The sequence below is a fragment of the Pongo abelii genome, chromosome 15 (assembly GCF_028885655.2).
Source record: "Pongo abelii isolate AG06213 chromosome 15, NHGRI_mPonAbe1-v2.0_pri, whole genome shotgun sequence".
NCBI lineage: Eukaryota > Metazoa > Chordata > Mammalia > Primates > Hominidae > Pongo > Pongo abelii.
In genome coordinates, this window is record NC_072000.2 from 78,482,393 (window position 1) to 78,507,314 (window position 24,922).

The following is a 24,922-nucleotide window of genomic DNA, read 5'->3' on the forward strand; positions in this document are numbered from 1 at the left end:
CTTCATTCTGTTTGTTCAATGAACTCTGAAGTATATAGCAGGGCCCTTGCCTTGTCTGATTTACTGCGGAACCCCTGGCTACTAGCTCGGAGCTAGTAGCTCAATACATATTAGTCGAATAAATTGGGTGGAAGAATCAAGTCCTCCCATGAAAGTTGGGCATGCTTCATGCTTACTCTAGGAAGAGGTTTGGATGTCCATGGTTGCTCTCCAAAAGTAATCAACACTGCTCCTGTTTCCCACCAGGGACCCCTATTTCTGACCCATTTACATTCATTCATTGGGCCAATATGTGTTGAGTAGCTCTTCCGAAATAGGCATTGTACCTTGTGCTGGGGAAGCAAGCTTTCCCCAGCCCCACATCACCCTCTGCACACCTTGGCCTGATCTTTTCCCAGCTTACTACCACACACACTGCCCTGGCACTTACCTCTCCCTTGTTCCACCGTTTACACAGAGGTGCCATATTCAGGCCGCCCCGATGCTGCCAACCTGCATAGGAGTTGAGGGAAGGAGGTCTCCCAGTCTCTCACCTCTGCCCTTAGCCCATCCTTCCACCTGACCTCAGGGACCTGTCCCTGCCAGAATCCGCCCAAAGCCCCAAGCCACTCTGCCTCCCGGAACAGCCCTGAACCTGAACCTGAACCTGAACCTGGTTGTCTCACTTCGGCCCCTGGGGTCCCTGCCCATGGGCATCCTGCAGAGCCCACCCGGTGCTCGACCCCCTGCACCCTGGCTACTCGACATTGCCTGCGGCGGGAGCTGCCAGCTTTTTGGAATTCCTAATCGCTCCTGGCCCCGGTGATTGGCTGCTCAGCTCTGACCCCACTTGGGCTGCCGCCTGGTTGGATAAAAGGGGAATCTCCTTGGGCTCCAGAGCATTAGACACCGGAGGGGGCACCTGGGACCAACTTTGCGAAGCGGGAAGCCCGGCGGGGGGGTGGGGGGAGCTAAAGACCTGCGGCCTCAGCCCCTCCAAAGAACCGGGAGATGACGGGGAAAGCAGGGGAAGCGCTGAGCAAGCCCAAATCCGAGACAGTGGCCAAGAGTACCTCGGGGGGCGCCCCGGCCAGGTGCACTGGGTTCGGCATCCAGGAGATCCTGGGCTTGAACAAGGAGCCCCCGAGCTCCCACCCGCGGGCAGCGCTCGACGGCCTGGCCCCCGGGCACTTGCTGGCGGCGCGCTCAGTGCTCAGCCCCGCGGGGGTGGGCGGCATGGGGCTTCTGGGGCCCGGGGGGCTCCCCGGCTTCTACGCGCAGCCCACCTTCCTGGAAGTGCTGTCCGACCCACAGAGCGTCCACTTGCAGCCATTGGGCAGAGCGTCGGGGCCGCTGGACACCAGCCAGACGGCCAGCTCGGGTAGGTGAGGAGAGGTTGTGCTGCTACCTGACTGGGGGGCGACAGCCGGAAGCCGCGCGCCTTCGGCTCTCGCTTGCTGGACCAGGCCTCCAGGCGGAAAAGTTCCTGCCAGGCCGGGGGTCGCCGCCCGGGCCTTGGGCCGACGCGCCTGGTGACGGGGCCCAGGAGGATGCTTCGGCGTCCGCAGGGTTTCGGCCCCAAGCGTTTCGGGCGGCCGCGCAGTTCTCCAGTCCCCGCGTTGGGCAGGGCTCGGCCACGGCACTCTGTTGGGGCCCCACTGAAAACTGGGTTTGGGGTGTCGGAGCCCGTGGTGCAGGGTCCCCGGATGCGTCGGAGAGCCCCAGCTCCGCGGCTCCACTGCGGCCCCGGCCTCGTGTAGGATCCGCACTCCCCGAGCCCGATGCTAATCCGGCTCCGGCCCCATCCCTGGTGTCCAAAGTTGTCTGATTCCCAAATCCCGCGTTGGTCAACTGGGGTTTATTTTTCACCCCTACGAGCTCAGACAACCCGGCCATCGCGGCAGCCAAAGCGGCCGCCATCCGCTCCCACATAAGCGCCACTATATACAGGAGCCCGGCGACGCGCGGGCTCGGGGACCCTGGGTGACCTCTCCGCCTTCTCCCCGCGCTGCTTTCCGGGAGGTGTGTCGCGGCCTGCTCGAACCTCCGATTCTTGTTTGAGCTTGGCAATTCCCCCGATTTTTCGTTGCGTTTTATTTTGTTTTACGTGGAAAGGCAACGAAAACCACCGCGTCGCAGGCTCTCGGGCCTCGAGTAGGGACGCATTGTGCCGCCCCGCGAAAAGGACTGTGCCCGGCAGCCCCCAGTCTTCCCGGAGCCCAGCTCCCCACGCCTCGGCTCCGCTCCTCGCTCCTCGAGGCCAACTTTCTGGCCCGGGGCACTGGGGCTGGCCGCGCAAGGTAGGGCACAGCAGGGTCGCGAGTGCTGCCGGGGGTCTCTGCGGCCCTCTAAGGCTGCCTCGCTCTCCCTCGTCCCGGTCCCAAGCGCGCCGGGGCCTTTGCCTCTCTTACAACGAAATCTGTTCAAAACCTCCGGATTCAGGCCCCGGCGCGGGAGAGGCCAGGCTGAGTTCAGGGATGGGACGGCCACTGGGGCGCCCGAAGACTTCTTGGGGAGACAGAGCAGGTCCCCGCCGCTCGCGGAGGCAGCCCGGGGTGGGGCCCTCGCGGGTTTCGGGCACAGTCGAGCGCGTCCCCTACTCTGCCACATGTCCGTCCCTCCGCCCGCTTTTCAGATTCTGAAGATGTTTCCTCCAGCGATCGAAAAATGTCCAAATCTGCTTTAAACCAGACCAAGAAACGGAAGAAGCGGCGACACAGGTGAGGCCCCCGCTTTCTGTTACCTCTCCTGCCCGCGCACCCCCCTGCTGTCCCCCGTTCTGGGATCCGGTCTCTCGGACCCTATTTTCGCCGACAACGGATCTGAGGTCCGAGGCCGTGCCAGGGCGCAGACCACGGGTTGTTTGGCGGAATCCGCCCGGGGCCTTGGCGTCCGCGCCGGTTGAGCACGATGAGTGGCCGCCGGGAAAGCGGCTCGGTTCGGGCTTTCTCCTACTTGTGCAGGAGAAAGGAAAGGCTCCAACACAGGCCAAACTGAGCCACAGAGTGGGGGCGGTCCCCAGATTCCCGCACCAGTACATTCCGAGAGCCACACAGACCTCGTGGCGGGCAGATTAGCTCCCACCTCTTGCCAGAGCCGGTTCTTTGCCCTCGGCCTCACCCGCCGCCCCCATTTCTCTCCCGGGGTCCATGTCCTCTCTGCCAACTCCCTAAGCTTTCTACTCCCACCGTTCTCCAAAGCTGGAGCGATCTCTGCACTGACAGAGCATTTTCTTTTGGCTTCTGCTCGTTCGTGATTCTGACCGAGTCGCTTCCCTTCCGTGAGCCTCAGTTTCCTCGTCTGTAAAATGGAGTGGGAGGCGATGTAAACTGTAGGGTCCCACCAGCCGTAGCTGGAGTAGGGTGGGCTGCATCAGGGTACAGACTAGAAAGGGTTTTTTGTTTTGTTTTGTTTTTGTTTTTTGTTGTTTTTTTTTTCTTTAAATGGAAATTACTTGCACAAAGTTAAAACTCAGTAGACGCCGACAGGTATATCTTGAAAAGTAACCTACCCTTCTCCCACCCCCGCCCTCATTCCCTTCCGCACCAGCCGCACTGCTACCAGTCCTTGGGTACATTTGTAAGGTGCTTTCAAAAATCTGCCTGCCTTTCTGCGGGTGCTGCTCGCGGGTGCCGCTCGCAGTTGCTGCCCCGGCGCTCACCTCGGAGCTATTTCCCCGCACCGCACTCCGTCCCCATCAGGTGGGGCCGCCGCAGGCTCTGCGCCCTTTCGAGACATTTCTCCACTAGGGCGTTCTCGGGCACCCCCGCCACCACATCCTTTTCTCCCACCCTAATTTGTTCTCAGCCTCTTTGCACCCTCTCTCTCTGTGCTTTTCTATGCTTCGTTCTTCCTTGGCCCTGGGAAACTCCACTGTTGACCCCCACCTTTTAAAACGGCCTATCCTCACCCCTCAGGCCCTAATAGGTTTTGGCCTGAATGCAGGTGAACTTCGACTTGGTTTCTCCGGACCTCGGTTTATTCTTTTTCCGGCAGCTGTTTGCATTTGTTTAGTTTGTATTGTTTTATCTTAAAAGGAAAAAGAAAATTTTTTTTGGTCTTGATCTTTGGTCTTTTTTTTTTTTTTTTTACATTCAATTCATTCAACGAATATTCATTAAAACACTTTTTATGCACCCATCTTACGCTGGTCCCAGGGTAGGTAATCGTGTCATCTTCCCCAAGCAGAGACAGGGACCTTGCAGGGAGGGCAGGTCAGAGACCCGTAAAACTGCTCTTGTGCTGGTGCCAGGAGGGGTGGGAGGGGTTCCCATAGCATGGAGAGCCCTGGAAAAAGCATCCCCAAACCCTGGGTACAGGAATGGCATTTCCGCATCAGGACATCTCACTGTATGGCACTTGGAGCTGGGTGACCCATAGCCCAAAGTCTATGCTTAAGGTCTCTGATCGTCTGTTTTCATCTGTCACTCTCTTCACCAGGAACACCTTTGGGGGTTTTGGTGGGTTTTCATGGGGGCAGAACAGCAACTCACCAACACCCGGGTATTAACTGCCTGGGGTTTCTATTTCTGTTGCATAAAGGGAGAAGGTTATTGGAGAGAGGAGAATGGCTGCGGATTTCAAGTGCTTGTTTTAATTAGGAAAAAATACATTTTACTCAAGCTTCTGTCATTTGGGGATTTGGGGTAAGAGACCCTGGAATCTCGTGATGAGAGATGGGCTTATTTTTATCTCCCAGAAACAAACCAGACTTAAAAGCGTTTGGGGGGTGGGGTGGGGACAAAGCAGCCACGGTGAGAGTCTCTCTGATTTTGCTCTTTCTCTCTACTGGGAAAGCTCGGCTCCTCTTCAGACTGGACACAACAGGAGCCTGAAGGGTCTGGGGTTTTGCATAAACCAGGAACACAGGCTGGGTCACATTATGGGGGAAGTGTGTCAGCTCTGAGGCATGAATTAGGGAAAGTTTGGGAGATTTGAGTTTTTGTTTTGTTTTTTGAAGAGGGGCTCTCCCAAGTAGAGACTGGGACTTGAATGGTTCTACATGACCTATAATCAGCTCTCCTCTTTGACTGCCTTTGTGCCTCACTTTCCCTGGTTTTGGAAAGGACTTGCATTTCTTTATTGTTTATTTTGACACTCTGTCCATGGGCCCTTCAGCAGATGGCAGAAGCAAAAAAGCAGCAGATCTTCAAAATTCTCAAGAATTAACTTTGTGTGTGCATAAGCATTTCACATCACCACCCCCCACCCCCAGAGAATAGGAGAAACGATTTAGAATCAAACCAGTCATTTTCTGTAAAGAGCACAATCTTTCTTCCCTGAATTATCCCCTGAGATATTAAAGTGGACACCAGCACAAGGAGTGTGTGAGGTTCAAATCTGTACTTTTGGGTTGTATTAGATGAGGGCGAGGGCCCAGCAGTGAGGGATTCTACACCCCTGTGCTGGCCCCAGAGTCTGATCCCAGGGGACCAGGCAAGGGCTGGACCATTTCTAAAAGTTCAGTTTGTGGACGCTGGACTATATTGCCTGTTGGCTTGTTAATGAGGTTTCAGGATAAAGATCACCCAAAACCTGGTGAAATTAAGGTCTGAAAAGAGAAGAGTTTGTGTCTGGAAGTAGGTGTTTAGTGGTTTATTCAAGAAAGGGGACCTATGAATCCCCTAATGTTGGAGGCAAAATTTTACAAATTGGGGCATATGTATTTGCCCATTTTCCTAGGGTGAGAGAATGTAGTTTTTACCAGATTCTTAAAGCAGTTTATAACACAAAATAGATCAATATAAACTGCTCTGTGGGGGGTGGGAAACTGTGCCTGTGGGCTCTCAGGGTGACCCGAATGGAACCCCCTGCAGGTGAGTGGCTGAGCTTGAAAGTATGGGATGGTTGGAAGGTGGCCCTTCCCTTCTCAGCACAGAAGAGGACGGGAAAAGGCTCGGGGCAGTGCTGGGAAGCTGGCAGGTCTGGGTGGTGTTGAGGAAGGGCGGGGAGGAGGAAGGGGTGCTGGAGTGAGTTGAGGGAGTGGGAGATTCAGTTCTCTGCTGTATAAACACTGAGGTTGAGGCTGCATTTGACCTTCTGGTGAATCTTCTAACTTTGAAAGGCATTTAAAAATTCAGCTCTAGTGACTGTGCGAGGGGCCCAGGAAGCTGGTCTGGGTGGAGCTGGGCTATTTAGTAATCTGGTAAGCCCCTCTTCTCTGTGCTTGGGAGGAAGAGGGGCTTTCTGCTTTTCTAGAATGTCCTTCTTAACAGCCTTTCCTCCAGAGCACCTCCAGAAAGATTCCCAGTGTGAAATGTCACTGAGGGCTGAAATAATGGCCACCTCCCCAAACACAGAAGGGTAGTGTGAGCTCTCAGCCTTGAGGAAGAAGAGTCCAGAGGGTTAAACTATGAGACAGAGAGAGAGAGAGAAAGTATGTGTGTATATGTGTGTGTGTGTGAGAGAGAGAGAGAAAGAGAGTGTGTGTGTGTGTGTGTGAGAGAGAGAGAGAGAGAATTTGTGTCCTATTGTGCTGAGCCAGCCTGGGTTCGGGGTCTGCCCAGGAGACACAGAGGAAGGCGGTTCTGTCCTCTCTGAGACAGGCTCTTTTAGTTTCTGGGGTCCTAAGTGTTCGGTCTTGCTCCCCTCAGGACAATCTTTACCTCCTACCAGCTAGAGGAGCTGGAGAAGGCATTCAATGAGGCCCACTACCCAGACGTCTATGCTCGGGAGATGCTGGCCATGAAAACGGAGCTGCCGGAAGACAGGATACAGGTAACAGCCCTGAGCCCCTCTCCCCTCCACTCTCCCCTCTCTCGGTGACATCTACCACTCCAGGGTTCCAGATGCCCACGACCCCGCCTCCCAGCCCCACTGTGGGCATGTGCTTTCCTGTGATCATGTTCTCAGCCTATTTAAGCTGAACACCTACCACATGAGGTGGGTGCTGTCAGGGGATGAGAGGCACCCAGTTGTGGCCTGGCTGTTGTTCCAGACTATAGGCTTCCCGGGGAGTGTGTCAGACAGACCCTGTGGGGGTCTGGGGATGAGAGGTGGAGTACTGGAGGGGCCCCCGGTCCTGGGCAGGGTCTCTGTTGAGGTGGAGGTCCCCTTGGTACAGCTAAATGTCTGTTCCAAGGCCAGAGGGTGCCCCAGGCCTCTGGGTGGCTGTGAAGAGGAAGGTGGCTTCTAGTCCTGACCCCAGTCTGTTTCCCTTCCCTCTGCTCCCCTCCCCATGCTGAAAGTGTTACCCCTTCCCTTCCTGCTTCCCACCACTCCATCCACCTAAGTCTCCTTCCTCCCACACACAGCCCAGCAACTGCTGCCCTGACCTGCTGCTCCTTTTCTTCTCCTGGGTCTGGCCCAGGATGTGAGCTGGGGCAGGTCCCTGCAGGTGGCTCACTAAGCCCTCCTCCTCTCCTGGGCAGTTTTGTGGCATAACCAGCCACTGATCTGGGCATGTGGTAGGCATGGGGCCTCCACTTAGCGGCAGCAGGACCTTGGCAAGTCCAGAGTCCCCTACTTGGGCAGGAGTAGGGCTGTGGAATCATTTCTCTGGGGGAGGATGGAGTCTGGGCAGGGCCTCCATGAGGCAGAAGGAGTAGGGTGGGAGGAACATTTCCAGAAGATTTGGGGTTGTCTTAGCTGGTGCTCAACCTTCAATGAAAGCTGCTCCCATCGCCTGAGTGGTCCAAAGCTAGTTCATTGCGGAGGCTGGGGCGTGTGGGCCAGGGGCTGGTCCTGACTTCCTGGAACTGCTCTGCTCTGCGTCTCTTCCCCAGTCTAGGTTCCTTGTATCTCCAGGTGTGATGTGTGCCTGGGAGGCGGGGGGAGCCAAGTAAGGTGTGTGAGTTGTTCTGTACTCTCTCACTGGAGGACCAGAGAATGTGAAATGAGGCTGTGAGGCCTTCCTCTCCCCTGGAAATCTATTTGGAATTTCAGCCGATGGTTTTAGACATTGACACTAACAATAAGCTCAATTATTCATAAGCAGATTATGTTTGGTGCATTATCCATGGTGGCCTGGACCCATTACCCTCCACCCAATTGGGTTCTAGTGAGGTAAGCTGGGCGTTGATGTTGAATTGTGTGTGTGCACATGTGTGCGTGTGTGTAAGCCAAGCCTTAAACTGTATGGCAGTAACCCCTGCCTGGCCTTCATTAGCATAAAGTTGGCCATTCCAGGTGGCTGCGGCAGGGAGGAACAATGACAAATCCCCGCTGTTGGCAGGCCCCACATTTGCAGTATTGACCAGAATGAAGGAATAGCTTGTCTCTTGCAGTGGGTTGTCCTGAAATCTGCTTGGTAGATTAGGTAGGGGAGGGTGGATGAGGTGTTTGAAACCTGCTGAGCTCAGGATTTGGGGGCAGGCTCTCCCTCAGCTGTAACTGCATTGCTACAAATGCCCCAACAGGCACATTTAACTTAACAGGGCTTTGTTAAGTTGCTTGGGGGTTGCCTATACGGTGGTATCTGAGGGCACAAGAACCAGCAGGAAGGGGCTTGGGGTGTAGGATGAGGAGAGCTCATCACCCTGGGACTGTGAGGATTGGCTCTGCAATTTGTGGATGTTGGAGAAATGAGGGAAGAGTCTCAGAGCCTTTGAGCACCACATGCCTGAATGCTACCCCCAGAAGCTGTCTGTGAGTTGTCAAGTCCTCTTGCCCCAGTTCAGTAAAATGGCCTGGGAAAGATCTTGGTGTGCATCAATAGCAGTCACAGCGATCGTTTCCAGAGGAGTTTCCATGTGCCAGGTGTTCTCCTGAATTTACGATGTGCACAGGACAGGCAGGGTGGTACCGTGGTTAGGGTCACTGACTCTGGGGCCAGACTGGCTGGGTTCCTGGCCGGGCTTCACCTCCCAGAGCCTCTCAGTCTTCATCTGTACAATGGGGGTGACAGTGGCACCTGCCTCTTGTGTGGAGGTAATGAGCCATATGTGTGCAGCGTTCAGGGCAGTGCCTGGCACGTGCCCCCAGCTCACTCGGTGTCAGATCTGATCTTATTAAATCCTGGTGACAATCAGGAGCTGAAGCCACGAATTTCCTTTGAGAACTGAGGCAGCTGAGGCACAGCCACTTGCCCAGGCCCCACAGCTAGTAAGTGTGAGACACAAGACTCAAAACTAACTCTGAATCAAAAGCCCACAGTGGCACTGTCCACCTCTTCTGTTTGAAGTCTTTGCTTTGACTTGAAGCTGGGGGAGCAGAGGTGATTTGAAGTCGGGCGGGGGACCTGTATCACAGTAAAGTTAATCAATGTTTATTGAGTACCAGGCACTGTTTAAAAAAAAAAAAATCCCAAAACTCACTTATATAACAAAATTATTTTTGAATGGGCAAATTCTGTACATGAATTCAAGAGGGTGAAAAGCAAGTCCTCGCCCTCCCTCAACCAGCAGCCCACCTGTGTCTTTCGTTTCCTCACAGAACTAGATCATGTATATTCAGCAGAGTCCTCAGAACACCCATGAGCTAGGGGCTATTATTCCCATTTGACAGATGGGGAACCTGAGGCACAGACAGAGGCCAGAGTTGAGTCCCTTTAGACTCCAAAACCCTTGCTTTTCTACCTTGTCTTCCCTCCCCATCATTTCCCCTCCACGTATTGGCCGCCACTCCTGAGCCAGCCCCCTCCCAGCCCAGCTTTGGGTCAGAGGACTCTGCAGGTGAGATGAGCGGGAAAGGGGAAGTTATTACTGGCTCCAAGTCTGGAGTTAGAAATTCTCGGCCACGCGGTGGCTCAGGCCTGTAATCCTAGCACTTTGGGAATCTGAGGTGGGAGGATTGCTTGAGCCCAGCAGTTTGAGACCAGGCTAAGCAAAAAAAAAAAAAAAAAAGAAAAGAAAACGAGACCCTGTCTTGGAAGAAAAGAAAAGAAATTCCTGGCCAGGTGCAGGGGCTCATGCCTGTAATCTCAGCCCTTTGGGAGGCTGAGGTGGAAGAATTCCTTGAGTCCAGGAGTTTGAGCCCAGCCTGGACAACATAGTGAAATCCCCATCTCTACAAAACAAAAATTTAAAAATTAGCCGAGCATGGTGATGTAAGCCCGTGGTCCCAGCTACTCAAGAAGCTGAGATGGGAGGACCACTTGAGCCCAAGAGGTAGAGGCTACAGTGAGCTGTAATCGCACCACTGCACTCTAGCCTGGGTGACAGAGTGAGACTGTCTCAAAAACAAACGAACAAAAAAAAAAAACCAGAAAGAAATTATCAAGGTGGAATGGAAAGGTTATTGAACTGAGATCAGGAACCCAGATTTTAGCTCCAACTCTGACATCTGGCGTGGCAGAGGCTAGGCCACTTCCCATCTGTGAGCCTCAGTTTCCCCATCTGTAGAAGAAAGAGGTGAGATCCCTTCCAGGGAGGTGCCCCCTGAGGATTCCCCCGCCACAATCCCCTGGGCTGCCATTGGTGGAATGGGGGTGCAGGGCAGGTGAAGTTTAACAGGCCCAGATGGACCGTTGGGGCATACACCCCTGCTGGGCCACACCAAGAAACCCCTGCATGTCTGAAGTCTACTGTCTGATGTTTGATGAGAACCTGCGGTGTGGACGTGGAAAGGCAGACACACCTACTTCCAGTCTTTGTTTCACTGCCAGCAAGCCAAAGTCTGAGTCTGAAATTACTCATTTGTAAGATAATAATATTTTTCCATAATGCTAACTTAATAAAAATAGTGTTGTTACTGGCATTTATTAAGTACTCACCATTGTCCCAGATATTAAGTGCTTTCCATGCCCCGTTTCTTCTCTTTTTCTCTCTTTTTTTTTTTTTTTTTAGAGACAGGGTCTCACTGTGTCACCCAGTCTGGAGTGCCGTGGTGTGATCTCGGCTCACTGAAACCTCTGCCTCCCAGGCTCAGGCAATTCTCCTACCTCAGCCTCTTGAGTAGCTGGAACTACAGGTGCCTGCCACCTTGCCTGGCTAATTTTTGTATTTTTAGAGAGACGGGTTTTTGCCATGTTGGCCAGTCTGGTCTCGAACTCCTGACCTCAAATGATCCACCCATCTCGGCCTCCCAAAGTGCTGGGATTACAGGTGTAAACCACCATGGCCCGCCTGCCTCATTTCATTTAATCCTTAACAGACAAATTAGTTAGATGTCATTCCTATAGCCATTTTCTAGATGAAGAAACTGAGGGGCTGAGAGGTAAAGTTAAGACTGGGATTCAAACCCAGTACTCAGCTACCGTGACATGAGATCCTATGAGATAGACACGAATGCCTCTCTATACAAACTGTAATAATGCAAAGAACAGTGATGACAAACCAGTCCCAGCAGAAAGGCATGGCAATTTCCTCTGCCTTTGTGTTTGGAGGGTAAACACGTCCTCACTCCACATCTCTCTGGGCTGGAGGTGGAGGATTATGGTGCAGTGTTGGGGAAAGAAGAGCTTCTACGTCTCCATGTCAGACTCAGGCACACCGTCTTCTTTGTGTCTTAAATAAATAAATAAAATGCTGGTGCCTGTGATCCCAGCACTTTGGGAGCCTAAGGTGGGAGGATCACTTGAGTCCAGGAGTTTGAGAACAGCCTGGGCAGCATGGCGAAACCTCATCTCCACAAAAAATACAAAAATTAACAGGTGTGGTGACACATGCTGGTCCCAGCTACTTGGGAGGCTGAGGTGGGAGGATTGCTTGAGTCCAGGAGGTCAAGGCTGCAGTGAGCTGTGATCGTGCTACTGCACCTCAGCCTGGGTGACAGAGCAGAATCCTGTTTAAAAAAAAAAAAATTTTTTTTTTTAAATGCTAGGATATGGCATTCTGGAAGTCCCTGCCAGCTATCAGCCCTGGGGAAGAGAAGGTGGGTTTCCAGACTGACTTAATTTCCTCTGTGGGGTCACTTGTTACTAGAATTGTGAGGGCAGGCTACATATATATTCACGTGTTTACTCTATTTTTTTTTCTAAGATGTGCTTGTTATAAAATGCAAACATTACAGAGCTATGAATGTTCGAAGTGAGCAGAGACTACATTTCACCCCTCTTAGAAGTCTCGTGTATGTTGAAGGCTGAGGTTTAGATTCTCTGCCGAGCACTGTGTGACTTTGCCTCTTCTAAAGTGGCCCCTGCCTAAGGGTAGGGAACAAAGTATCAGCGGGTCATATTCCAGAATTAAGAAGATGGGTGCTTGAGTAGGGAAGGGTTTGTATGGATCTCATCTCAGGATGGTTATTAGAATTACCAGGGCAGATTTTTTTTTTTCTCGGCTCCTTGCAACCTCCGCCTTCTGGGTTCAGGCAATTCTCCTGCCTCAGCCTCCAGAGTAGCTGGGACTACAGGTGCGCACCACCATGTCTGGCTAATTTTTGTATTTTTGGTAGAGACAGGGTTTCACCCTGTTAGCCAGGATAGTCTTGATCTCTTGACCTCGTGATCTGCCCGCCTCGGCCTCCCAAAGTGCTGAGATTACAGGCGTGAGCCACCGTGCCAAACCCCAGGGCAGATTTTTAAAACGCCCATGGGCTGCCCCGGCCAACACCTAGCAATTCCGATTTAATTGGTTTAAAATCAAACATCTTCGGCAGGTCGCAGTGGCTCACGCCCGTAATCCCAGCACTTTGGGAGGCCGAGGCGGGTGGATCACTTGAGGTCAGGAGTTCGAGACCAGCCCGGCCAACATGGCGAAACCTCGTCTCTACTAAAAATACAAAATTACGCCGGGTACGGGGGCTCACGCCTGTAATCCCAGAACTTTGGGAGGCGGAGGTGGGCAGATCACCTGAGTACAGGAGTTCAAGACAGGCCTGGCCAATATGGTGAAACCCTGTCTCTACTAAAAATACAAAAATTAGACGGGCATGATGGCGGATGCCTGTAATCCCAGCTACTCAGGAGGCTGAGGAGGGAGAATAGCTTGAACCCGGGAGGAGGAGGTTGCAGTGAGCCGAGATCGCGCCATTGCACTCCAGCCTGGGCAACAAGAGCGAAACTCCGTCTCAAAACAACAACAACAACAAAATCAAACCTCTTCATGTTGGCATGTGTATGCTTTTAAATCTCTCTAGGTGATTCTGTGTGCAGTGAATGTAAACACACTGGGTTGGAGGCTCAGGAGAGGGGTGTTTCTATTACGAGTGGGTTAATATGAGTGGAAGAAAGTGGCGTTTTGGGTGGCAGGGGGTTGGGGTGAGGAAGGAAATGGAATGTCAGTGCTCAGGCAAGACGCTGTCTGGAAATGTGGTCAGAGCTGCCCCCTAGTGGGTAACAGAGGCTGCAGCAAGACTCCACTTGTCCGAGCCTTAGGCTGGGCTGCACAGAGCGCGCTGAAATAAACCGCGGGCGAAGTGCTGAGTGGGTGCAGAGTGTGAAGCCCTTAAGTCACGCCAGCGATGAGCCCAAATTCATCAGCTTCCAGCCAGAGGGGAAGAAAGAGACTGGAGGACTGTGATGGACGCTCACCTGATGGCATGTGGCAAGATGGCAGGGCAGGGCCTGGGGTAGCGAGGAGACCAGAATGTGCAAAGGGCATCTGTCATGCACAATGTCTCCTTCCGGAGGTATTTAGGAAGGCGATTCTGGAAGGACTGCAGAGGGTCTCCTGGGAGACGATTGAGGGATGGAACCCTGGACATGTTGTCTGGTGGCAATGCCAGGGCGGGAGATTGCAGGACAGCAGGTATGTGATGATGCAGAGACAAGAGGAGGTGTGAGGCATGGCCTTTGCTGTTCCTGCTGATTGCCCACGTAGAGAAAGAGCTGACAGGGTTGCCTGGCCTGCTAGCTGTGCCTTTGCATCCACTTGGCAAGAAGTCCTTCCCTGGGCCCAGTCTATCCTTCAAGGCACAGGCACACTCTGTGCCTGCTGTGGAGGCACCGGCCAGACAACTGTGGACAGCCAGTCTTTCCGCACAACCTGGGCTTTCTTTTTTTTTTTTTTTTTTTGAGATGAAGTCTCCCTCTGTTGCCCAGGCTGGAGTGTAGGGGCACGATCTCGGCTCACTGCAACCTCTGCCTCCCGAGTTCAAGCGATTCTCCTGCCTCATCCTCCTGAGTAGCTGGGACTACAGGCTCACGCCATGACACTCAGCTAATTTTTGTATTTTTAGTAGAGACAGGGTTCCACCATGTTGGCCAGGGTGGTCTCGATCTCTTGGCCTTGTGATCCACCCGACTCGGCCTCCAAAAGTGCTAGGATTACAGGCGTGAGCCACTGCGCTTGGCCAACCTGGGCTTTCTGATTGCTGCTGGGGTATCACTGCTGATACCTCTGAGGAGAAATGTATCAAGAAACCCAGGCTTGTCCAGGTGTGGTGGCTCACACCTGTAATCCCAGCACTTTGGGAGGCCTAGGAGGGCGGATCACCTTGAGGTCAGGAGTTCGAGACCAGCCTGGCCAACATGGTGACACCCTGTCTCTACTAAAAATACAAAAATAAGCCAGGCATGGTGGCGGGTGCCTGTAATCCCAGCTACTCAGGAGGCTGAGGCAGGAGAATCGCTCGAACCTGGGAGGCAGGGGTTGCAGTGAGCCGGGATCGCGCCACTGCACCCCAGTCTGGGTGGCAGAGTGAGACTCCATCTCAAAAAAAAAAAAAAAAAGGAAAAGAGAAACCCAGGGTCATTCCCAAACTGGAAGGCCCTCCCAACTCACTTTGTCCTGGGACTCCAAATCTGGTGGCCCTGGGTGTCACTTTGGGCCCCTTTTCAGGCACCTGGCACCCTGACTGAAGTATAAGGCAGGGCTCTGGTCCTCGCTGGCACCTTGATGCAGGGTCTCCTGAAGAGCTTGGGACCAGACTCCCATGTGAGAGGAGCAGTCTCTTCTAGAAAGTGAGCAGTCAGGAAAGTGAGTGAGAGAGGGATCAAAGGAATATTGTGGGTTTGTCAGAACCAACAGACCACCTAGAAAAAGGAGCCTAAATGCTGAGAAGACATATCAAAGGTGGGAGATAAAATGATAGGGTTTTATGTGAAAGGTATCCTAGAACATTTGCTAGAAAGCAAAGCTTGTTGCACATCTGTCCACAGAATTCATCAGGCATCAGGCCAGTGTGTTTCAGCTATTACTATGTGGCAGGCATTTCCCACACACTGTTTAATTTCCACCAGAAACCTGCAGAGAGGTGGTATCACAGGGCAGGTAAGGAACGGGAAGCTCAGAAAGGTTAAGAAATGCACTCGGCTGGGTGTGGTGGCTCACACCTGTAATCCCAGCAGTTAGGGAGGCCGAGGCTGGCTGATCACCTGAGGTAGGGAGCTCAAAAGCAGCCTGGCCAACATGGTGAAACCCTGTCTCTACTAAAAATACAAAATTAGCCAGGCATGGTGGCGCAAGCCTGTAGTCCCAGCTACTCAGGAGGCTGAGGCAGGAGAATCCCTCGAACCTGGGAGGTAGAGGTTGCGGTGAGCTGAGATTGCGCCATTGCACTCCAGCCTGGGCAACAAGAGCGAAAATCCATCAAAAAAAGAAAGAAAAGAAAAGAAAAAGAAATGCACTCGTAGCCACAAAGGCACCTAGAGGCAGAGCAGAAATCCCCAGCCTAGGGCTTCTAGCTGCTGCGCCATGGTCCGCTCACAGGGAGTATGGGCACTGTGTGGGTGCTCCCCTGTACTGGAGCCTTAAGGGCTTGGGATATATTAGAAACATGGGGAGAGGCCAGGCGCGGGGGCTCACACCAGTAATTCCAGCAATTTGGGAGGCCAAGGGGGGCAGATCACCTGAGGTCAGGAGTTCGAGACCAGCCTGGCCAACATGGTGAAAGCCTGACTCTACTAAAAATACAGAAAATTAGCTGGGTGTGGTGCCAGGCGCCTGTAATCCCAGCTACTTGGGAGGCTGAGGCACGAGAATCACTTGAACCCAGGAGGTGGAGGTTGCAGTGAGCCGAGATCACGCCACTGTACTCCAGCCTGGGCAACAGAGCGAGACTCTGTCTCAAATTTAAAAAAAAAAAAGAAAAAAAAAAAAAGAAATGTGGGGAGAGTTTCAGGGACACCTGTTTAGCTCTCCAAATGCCTAAGGAGGAACTAGAGGCTATCTGTATTGAATATATAGCTGAAGGTTGGATCTTTCTTCCCCTCCTCCTGGACTGTTATTATTATTTGTAAGTCCAGCCTTGAAGGGCATGTGAAGGAGGCCAGAGGGCCAGGTAATGCCATTGATTAACTTGCCTTCCGGGCAGGCTCCCATTTATTTTCAGTGCCTCTACCGAAAACTAACTCTATCGGACACCTTCTGTATGACAAGCACTGATTTTAGGCACTTACTTATTTCATGTAATCCTCCAAAAACCCCGAAAAGTGGATTTTTTTTTTTTTTTTTTTTTTTGAGATGGAATCTCGCTCTGTCGCCCAGGCTCGAGTGCAGCGGCACGATCTCAGCTCACTGCAAGCTCCACCTCCTGGGTTCACGCCATTCTCCTGCCTCAGCCTCCCGAGTAGCTGGGACTACAGGCGCCCACCACCACGCCCGGCTAATTTTTTTGTATTTTTAGTAGAGTCAGAGTTTCACCATGTTAGCCAGGATGGTCTCGATCTCCTGACCTCGTGATCCACCTGCCTCGGCCTCCCAAAGTGCTGGGATTACAGGCGTGAGCCACCATGCCCGGCCTGAAAAGTGGATATTCTTATCTTTCATTTGGAGAGACTGAGACTGACAGAAGTCAAGTAACTTGCCCAAAGTCACACAGCAATTTTTCAGAGCTGGGAATTCCAGGTCAGGACTGGCTGGCCTCAATGCTTCTGGTAAATATTTCAGTTCTATATACAGGCTGGTGGCTTCCAGGAAGGGAATACAAAGGGACATATACAGAGAGGTTAGGGTTAATTCTAATTCCTTGTCCACTTCCCTCCAAGGCACCATTGCCATAGCGTCCTTGCCAACTGTCTTAGAAAGAAATTGTTTTGGCCGTCCAGGTTTCCTCCATAAATTGGAGCAGCATCTGGTCTTCACAGAGAGCCAGGCATTCCAGGAGCCCATAACTGAGGGTCTGGATGACTTCTGGTTTGAGCGACCAGCTGGCACCAGCTCCCCTGGGAGAGTGTCTGTGGGCAAAGTCTCATCTACAGATCAGCCGGATATTCATTTGCCCAAATTAGGAGACCCAGGAAAATGGTTCTGTTTATAGGCCCCAGAGATGATCAGAATCCCGAGTCTGCACAGCCTTCTTTAGTACCCTAAAAATGCTGTTTCCATCTGAGAACCTGCCCCATCTCAAGAATGGGTATTCATGGAACTCCTGGGGAAACCAGGGCGGTGCACCTTGCCAGGTAACCACACTGGGTGGGTGGGGGCATCTCTTTGTATATTCCACAGTGCCTTCTCCAGAAATCCTAAGTCCAAACTGCACTGAAAACAGAACGCTCTTTTATAAATTTGGCATCAAAACTCAGTGATGGCAAAAACTGGACCAGACCTTACAGAATTTATTTATCATTCTTAGTGTGAACATGTACATAAGTGCTTTGCTGAGAAATCGAAGCTGATGGGTTTGATCATGAGGTGCTGCTGCTGCGGCATATTATGTTACTGTGCTTTATGCATCACATCTTTTTTCTTAAATCCAAAACATTTTCCAGTCTGGCTGCACAGATACCAGTTGAGGAGTTGTGGCCTTGTTTTATTAGGTTGGTGCAAAAGTCATTGCGGTTTTTGCCATTGAAAGTAATTACTTTCGGCCAGGCATAGTGGCTCACACCTGTAATCCCAGCACTTTGGGACGCCAAGGCGGGTGGATCACCTGAGGTCAGGAGTTCGAGACCAGCCTGACCAACAAGGTGAAATCCCGTCCCTACTAAAAATACAAAAATTAGCTGGGTGTGGTGGCAGGCACCTGTAGTCCCAGCTACTCTGGAGGCTGAGACAGGAGAATTGCTTGAATGCGGAAGGCAGAGGTTGCAGTGAGCCGATGTCACGCCACTGCACTCCAGCCTGGGTGACAGAGCAGGATTCCGTCTCGAAAGAAAGAAAGAAAGGAAGGAAGGAAGGAAGGAAGGAATTACTTTCAATGGCAAAAACTGCAATGAGTTTTTGCACCAACCTAATATAATGCACTGTATTCAAGCAGGACAGACTCTCTCCCGACCAGGAAGTAGGTGGCTTCTCATATTCATGAACCAAATATCTCCAGCCCTCTGTGGTCACATTTGGTGTCTGGAATTCCATCACCAGGGGATTCATTCTTTGCTGTCTTCTCTGAGAGGTGGATAAAACCAGGAGTCATACTTTTTTGTTGTTTTTTTTTTTTTGAGACAGAGTCTTGCTCTGTTGCCCAGGCTGGAGTGCAGTGGCACGATCTCGGCTCACTGCAACCTCCACCTCCCAGGTTCAAGCGATTCTCCTGCTTCAGCCTCCTGAGTAGCTGGGATTACAGGTGTGCGCCACCATGCCCGGCTAATTTTTGTATCTTTAGTAGAGATGGGGTTTCCCCATGTTGGCCAGGCTGGTCTCAAACTCCTGAACTCAGGTGGTCCACCCGCCTCGGCCTCCCAAACTGTTGGGATTACAGGCGTGAGCCACTGCGCCACGTCGGGAGTCATACTTTTATGTAGATTAGTCCTTTTAGATTTTTCCTCTGTGGGAGAAAGCAGCTTGCAGCAAGCAGATACGCTAAGGGGAGGATGATGGAGCAGGATTGAGGCTCCAGACAAACCGCAGTCCCCGGGTAAGATAGCTAGTCGCGCACACATCCTGCAACACAGGCCCGCAGCGCTGGGGAGATCTACATACGGCATGGAGCCAGCCCGGGACGCAGGCCCGAGTTAGCCCGGCTGGCATTGCTGCCTCTCCCTTCAGGGCAGGGAGGACAGCCATCTAGCGGCCTTCGGATTACACAAACCCTTTCCTTGGCGGGGGTCTCCCAGGGCGGTCAGGTCCGGACCAGGCAGAGGCCTTGCACCTGTGCTTCCCAGCACCCCAGTTTTGCGCGGGAACTGCAGGTGCCAAACCCGGAGGCAGCAAAATTGCTGCCCAAACGGGGATGGAGCCACCCAGGGCGGGAGAGGCCGGGGGCATCTAAGGCCGTGTAGCGCCCATGTTTAGAGGCTCCCAGTTATTTACAAATGAAGAAAGGCCAGAGGACACGCGTTCGGGTCAACTTAAAGGTGCGCGTGCAGTGTTCTGTGACTTCGTGGGATGCGAGGTTGGCGGGCCGGAGCGCCCCCTGCCGGGGATGGTCGGCCGCGCTCCGCCTCAGACTCCGGGCCGCAGGGCGCTCGCTTCGCCACCTGGCGGCGACGGCGGGAACCGCAGGAGCGCGCGGACCCGCCGCCACCGCCCCCCCCCCACCGCCGAGCCCCGCCGGCCTCAGCTCGCGCTCCCCAGGAAGCGAAGGGTTAAGCTGTCAGCGGCGCGATGTTAAACAAGTGTCAAAGGCGCCCCATATATCTGCAGACTGAAATCAAATTCTTCGCTGTATAAAAAGATAAATTACCCAGGCGCTGCCGAGCGTCCCACTCATCACGCCAGCGCCAGACGGCAAGCAATTTTTTTTTTAATGTGCTAACGACCTAATCAAGCAATCAAGTCGGAGGAGATTGCAGCGTGACCTGGGCAGCCATCTGCCGCCGAGCCCGCATGCATTTCCGCGCCGCGCGGGGCGGGGGCCGCGAGGGGCTGCCGGGGGGAAGGGGGAAAATCCTAAACAAATTAACACCCAATTTTCCCCGTCTAATTAGTTAAATGAGAAGAGTTGGGGGTCCCCGGGGAAGCGGGGGCGCTCGCGACGAGGCGAGCACTGCCTCCCCAGCATTAATTAGTGCGGGTCAATGCCGCGGCTCCCGGGAGAGCAGCCGCTTTAATTTCCCGTGATATTTCAGTGCCTGAGGCCCATCGATTCAAACTGAAATTAACTTATTTTTCAATCAGCCCAGGGCTGCCCCTGGGGGTGACTCTTCTTTTGCCGCCTCCTGAATAGAGCTGGAGCAATTTTTCATTAAAAGCTGATACCTCGGCCGCGGGGGAGGGGGCCCGGAGGGAAGGGCGGGGCCGGCCCAGACCCAGGCAAGGAAATCGGGAGGAATGAACAGATTTCCCAAGCCCGCCTCGGTCCTCCCCTCCCGACTCCCTCGACTTCCCTGGGGCAACTCGCTGCCCCCGGGGTCTGAGCCTTTAAGGACTGTGAGGGGCGAGAAGGGACCCGCCAGGCTTGGGGCCCACCAGTTCCCCGCCGGCCTGGACCTCCTTGGCGGACAATGCGAGGTGCTCCCGGCTCTGTCAGCTGCGGGAAATCTCCAGAAAGCTGCTCTGGAGGACCAAGAAATCTTCCCTCCTCAAACCTGGCAGGGGTTCTGGGATCCTAGAATGGGCTAGAGTGCTGCAGACACCCCAGGGTACCCCACTGTCATTCAGACCCTGCACCAATCAGCTTTGGGGCCAGAGACACATTCGCTAGTGCTTCCTCCGCCCCTACTCCCTCCCAGGTCCCTCCTCCCATTTCCTCCTCAGCCCTGGAGAATGTTATCTTCATCCCTGGTCCAGCTCCCCCAAATACTATTCAGAGTTAGGCCCAGAGCTGTGGGGAGCAGGTACCTGGAGGGCACATGTGGCTTGGCAGAGCTTAACTGGGACAGGGCGGAGGAGGGAGGCTGACCCAGGCCTCCGAGGGGAGTCTCCCTCCCTGAGTTCCCAGCCTTCCTGATACCTGGGTGAAGTGCCCCTACGACTGTCCACTGCCCTTTGTCCCTGATCCCTCACTCACCTGCAGCCCTCCTGGATGGTTCTGGCTCTGGGCTTCTGGCAGAGAGGAAGCCCTGAGCCAGACACTGCTAGTCCAGCGCTGGGAAAGGAATTTGTCCCTCTGCAAATCAGAAAAAAAGAGTTATATGCTGGAGGTGTGAACACATGCAAGAGAGCCATCAGTGGCAGGGCAGGCTTCTCAGCTGCAACCAGTCGATGACACTGGGTCCTGCGCACCTGCAAGATCCTGTCCAGGAAGCATCCATACCCCATCTCCCTAGAATCACCCATGGTATTCTCATAAGACTGATGTCCTCCTTCTGAATACTCCCTGAGCCTGGAGGAACCCAGGGGGCACCACGGAGTAGGCGAGCTTAGGTTAAGGATGCCCTGCTGGAGAAAACTTCACTCCAGGCCTACAAGGGGTAAGGGCCTTGGGCCCAGCACCTCTCAGAGCAAGCCTCTGACCTGTTCTGTGCACCTGCAGGTCTGGTTCCAGAACCGCCGAGCCAAGTGGAGGAAGCGGGAGAAGTGCTGGGGCCGGAGCAGTGTCATGGCGGAGTACGGGCTCTACGGGGCCATGGTGCGGCACTCCATCCCCCTGCCCGAGTCCATCCTCAAGTCGGCCAAGGATGGCATCATGGACTCCTGTGCCCCGTGGCTACTGGGTAAGAGCCCGCACCCTCCTTGGGGTCCTGCCCCTGCGGTGAGGAGAGCGGGCTCCTTGGAGGAGGGGACAGAGCCTTGAGGCAGGGGGACTTGGGCCACAGCAGCCTAGCAGGAGAGAAGTTCTTCAAAGCAAACCTCTTGGTCTACCTTGGGGGACTCAGAGCAGGGTGGGCCTGGGGCCTGGTGTCTGTCACTTACACTGGGTGCCAAGAACTCTCATGAACGAGTCCCTAACTGGATTATTTTGTCCTGTGAGAAGGGTGTGGCTGTTGACCTGGGGTCTGTACCCTCCTCTCCCCTTGGCCAGAGGTGGGCTTATAGTGAACAAAACAGCCTTCCTTGGGGGTTGAGAGGACCCCTAGGTCCCTCTGGCTGCCATTCTGCTTTGCCCAAAGGACTTCTGTCCCCCAAATCTCTCTACTTGCTATCTTCCCCACCTGCCAACTTCCCCACCTGCCCTCTGGGCCTGTATCTGAGAACAGCACCAGCTTCTCTTGGGGTTCTAAGATCCGGAATCCCACAGGGGAGGGACAGGGGAGCATGTGCTGTGACCTGGAAGGGACAGAACAGGCCACCCGAGGCCCAGGTGCCCAGGGCTTTGGCAGGGGGAGGTCCTCCACAGGGCTGGCGACCCATCTCCCCATTCCCTGACCCTGGTCCAGCCCTGGGACTTGTGTGACTGCGGTGTGGGAAGTAAGGCTTTCTGCTCGTCCTTAATTCTGGCCTCTCTCTATCTTTGCCGTTTTCAGTTCAAGATGGCTTTCCCAGGCGCTTTTCTAAACCCGAATACCAACAATTCTTTCTAGGGATGCACAAAAAGTCGCTGGAGGCAGCAGCCGAGTCGGGGAGGAAGCCCGAGGGGGAACGCCAGGCCCTGCCCAAGCTCGACAAGATGGAGCAGGACGAGCGGGGCCCCGACGCTCAGGCGGCCATCTCCCAGGAGGAACTGAGGGAGAACAGCATTGCGGCGCTCCGGGCCAAAGCTCAGGAGCACAGCACCAAAGTGCTGGGGACTGTGTCTGGGCCGGACAGCCTGGCCCGGAGTACCGAGAAGCCAGAGGAGGAGGAGGCCATGGATGAAGACAGGCCGGCGGAGAGGCTCAGTCCACTGCAGCTGGAGGACATGGCTTAGGTCAAGGCGCGCTCAGATGCCGGAGCCCCAAGACTCTGCTCTCCTCGGGCCCTTTGGTGCTGGGAGATGCTCTCTGAGGCAAGGCCCAGGCCTGGCCTCTGCCATCCTCCCTGTTCCCCACAGGTCCTCCATCACCCCTGGTGGCTGCAGGCACTGCTGGGTTCTGACTCTGGACCATGCTGAGACATCCCTCATCTAGTCTTGACTCTCCAGCATCCCAGCCTCAGAAGCCTTCTTGCTGCCCACAACGTCCCCTCAAGCCCCTTTTCTCTGAATCCCTTTGCAACGCTCACTGGTTTTGGCCACCCCTTGCTCTCTGTTCTCTTGCTTTAAAGATCCCCTCCTTCCCAGCTCTACATTCCGCTCTGCCCATGCCTAAAGCCCATTGCTGCAAATGCATCGTGAATTGCCTGCCACGGCTGTGACACAGATGGAGGACCGGAACTGCAGCTCCAACGTCCTCAGCACCCCACTCCTCAGTAAAAGTCTTCTCCCAACTCAGCCTGTTCCTTCCTGCAGACCTGGCTGGGCCTGGGCTTCCGCAGTGTGCAGACACTGTGCAGGCCCAGGCAGGCCCAGCCTCTGCCCCACCCATCAGTGGAGTCCAGATGGCAGGCTACAGTTGGGAAGTCTCAGCCTGGGCCCCTCAGCCACGCTTGGTCTCATGCCCTGCCATGGTCACCCTCAGGAACCCACCCTCTCCACACCCAGCCTGTCCCACTGGCTCCTCCCAGCACAGGCACCTATGTGGCATGTGGTGATGTACGCCATGAGTCCATGTCCCATGCCTCACAAATGCTGTGGCTCACTGCACTGTTCAGGAGTCCAAACCTTCTACCCTGGGTCCTCGGGCCCCTGAGCCTGTGTCCTGAAGCATCTCGACTCTCGTGATATGCTGCTTGTGACCTTGACTTGCTGTGAAGGCACCCTTCCCCCACAGCTCCTTGCAAACTATGAGTTCACATGTGCCCTGCCTTCAACAACCCAATCTGGCTGGTAAATGACATCTAGGAAGCCACAGGCCTGGCCTCAACTGAGAAGCCAAGCCTGGAGTAGGCCTGGGGCTATGCATACGCATTAAGGGCCTGCTGGAGAAACCTTCACTCCAGACAGACAGGGGGCTAAGGGCCTACGGCTGAGCACCTCTCAGAGCAAGCAAGTCTTTGACCTGTTCAGAAGGATGGGAAAAAGGCTGGAAGAAAAGCAAGGCAGAAGGCCAGGAGTAAACCCAAGCTAAGCTGCAGGCACACACGCCTTCATGCCAGTGCATGCCAGGAAGCACGTCCACTAGACTAAAACATGGTAACCATGATGGAATAAGGAGCCAGGGCTTCTTTCTGCTGGCTGATGGGTGGACCTGTTAGTATGGTGACCTCTCTGGCCTGGCCTTTTCCATTCGCATGAGCAATGGGTGCACACAGCCCTGTTGACCTGCCTGATCCAGATTCCCAGGCCAGGCTCCCGACCCCATCCACTCATCCACCACCCCACCCACCTTTGGAGGGAATACCTCGTTAGAGAATGGCCTGAGACAGTGCGTTGCAACTTTAATTCCATATCAAAAGTTGATTTCTTCTTCATTCCACTTATGGAACTTCCCTCCCTCCAGTCCGGTTCTTCTTGTCTTTGTCCCTGTTGGTTTGAAGTGTTAGACTATAGCCCCTGGTGTGTAAATAATGTACATAGAGTGAGAAGAAAGAAACTTGATATTGAGGTGTTTGAAATATGGAACTGTAATAACTTCTAGGTATTCGAAAACTGTGATTTCTGTGCCATTTTCTGTAAAGATACAAGTAAGAATAAAATTGACTTAAAAATAGCAGGGGAGGAATCCAGGAGTCCACTGTGGGTGGGGAATGGTTTGTGTTCCGTGTGTATGAGTGGCATAAAAAGTAAATCTACAGCTGGGCGCGATGGCTTATGCCTGTAATCTCAGCACTTTGGGAGGCCGAGGTGGGCAGATCACTTGAGGTCAGGAGTTCGAGACCAGCCTGGCTAACATGGTGAAACCCTGTGTCTACTAAAAATATAAAAATTAGCCAGGGGTGGCGGCACACTCCTGTAATCCCAGCTACTCAGGAGGCTGAGGCAGGGGGATTGCTTAAACCCGGGAGGTGGAGGGTGCAGTGAGCTGAGATCATGCCATTGCACTCCAACCTGGGCAACAGAGCAAGACCCTGTCTCAAAAAAAAAAAAAAAAAAGTAAATCTACAAGTTGATATTTTAGGTCAAAATTACTGGGTTCCTTTTTTAAAAAATTACTCTAATTGTAGAGGTACAAGTGGCCTACGTCTCTCCACTGAGCTGATACCACCCTTCGATGACATTCGTCACTGTGACATGGGATCGGCCTCCATGATCGACACAACCTAAATGTCCCAACGATCCATAGTTCTTACCTCTGACTCCCTCCTACTCCCTACAAGGTAGTCGGCATTTGCCTCTCTCCTTGGTACTGACTTACTGATAACCCTGTTTCCTACCGCCCTCTGCAGAAGCTCACAGCCCACCTTGGCCCCCAAGAGAACTCCCTTCCTTTTGTGCACACCTGTGCCCTTCCACATCTTACCCTCAACCT

At 53.6% G+C, this 24,922-nt stretch overlaps 1 protein-coding gene across 1 annotated transcript; it reads left to right on the forward strand.

The window, feature by feature from the left end:
- The first annotated feature begins 990 nt into the window (after nucleotides 1–990).
- VSX2 (visual system homeobox 2) lies at nucleotides 991–23,142 on the forward strand. Its single transcript, XM_002824933.4, has 5 exons — nucleotides 991–1,360; nucleotides 2,615–2,699; nucleotides 6,573–6,696; nucleotides 21,031–21,211; nucleotides 22,019–23,142. Exons 1-5 carry the CDS (start codon nucleotides 991–993, stop codon nucleotides 22,342–22,344), a joined length of 1,086 nt encoding a protein of 361 aa, XP_002824979.1. The 3' UTR covers nucleotides 22,345–23,142.
- Nucleotides 23,143–24,922: the final 1,780 nt, after the last annotated feature.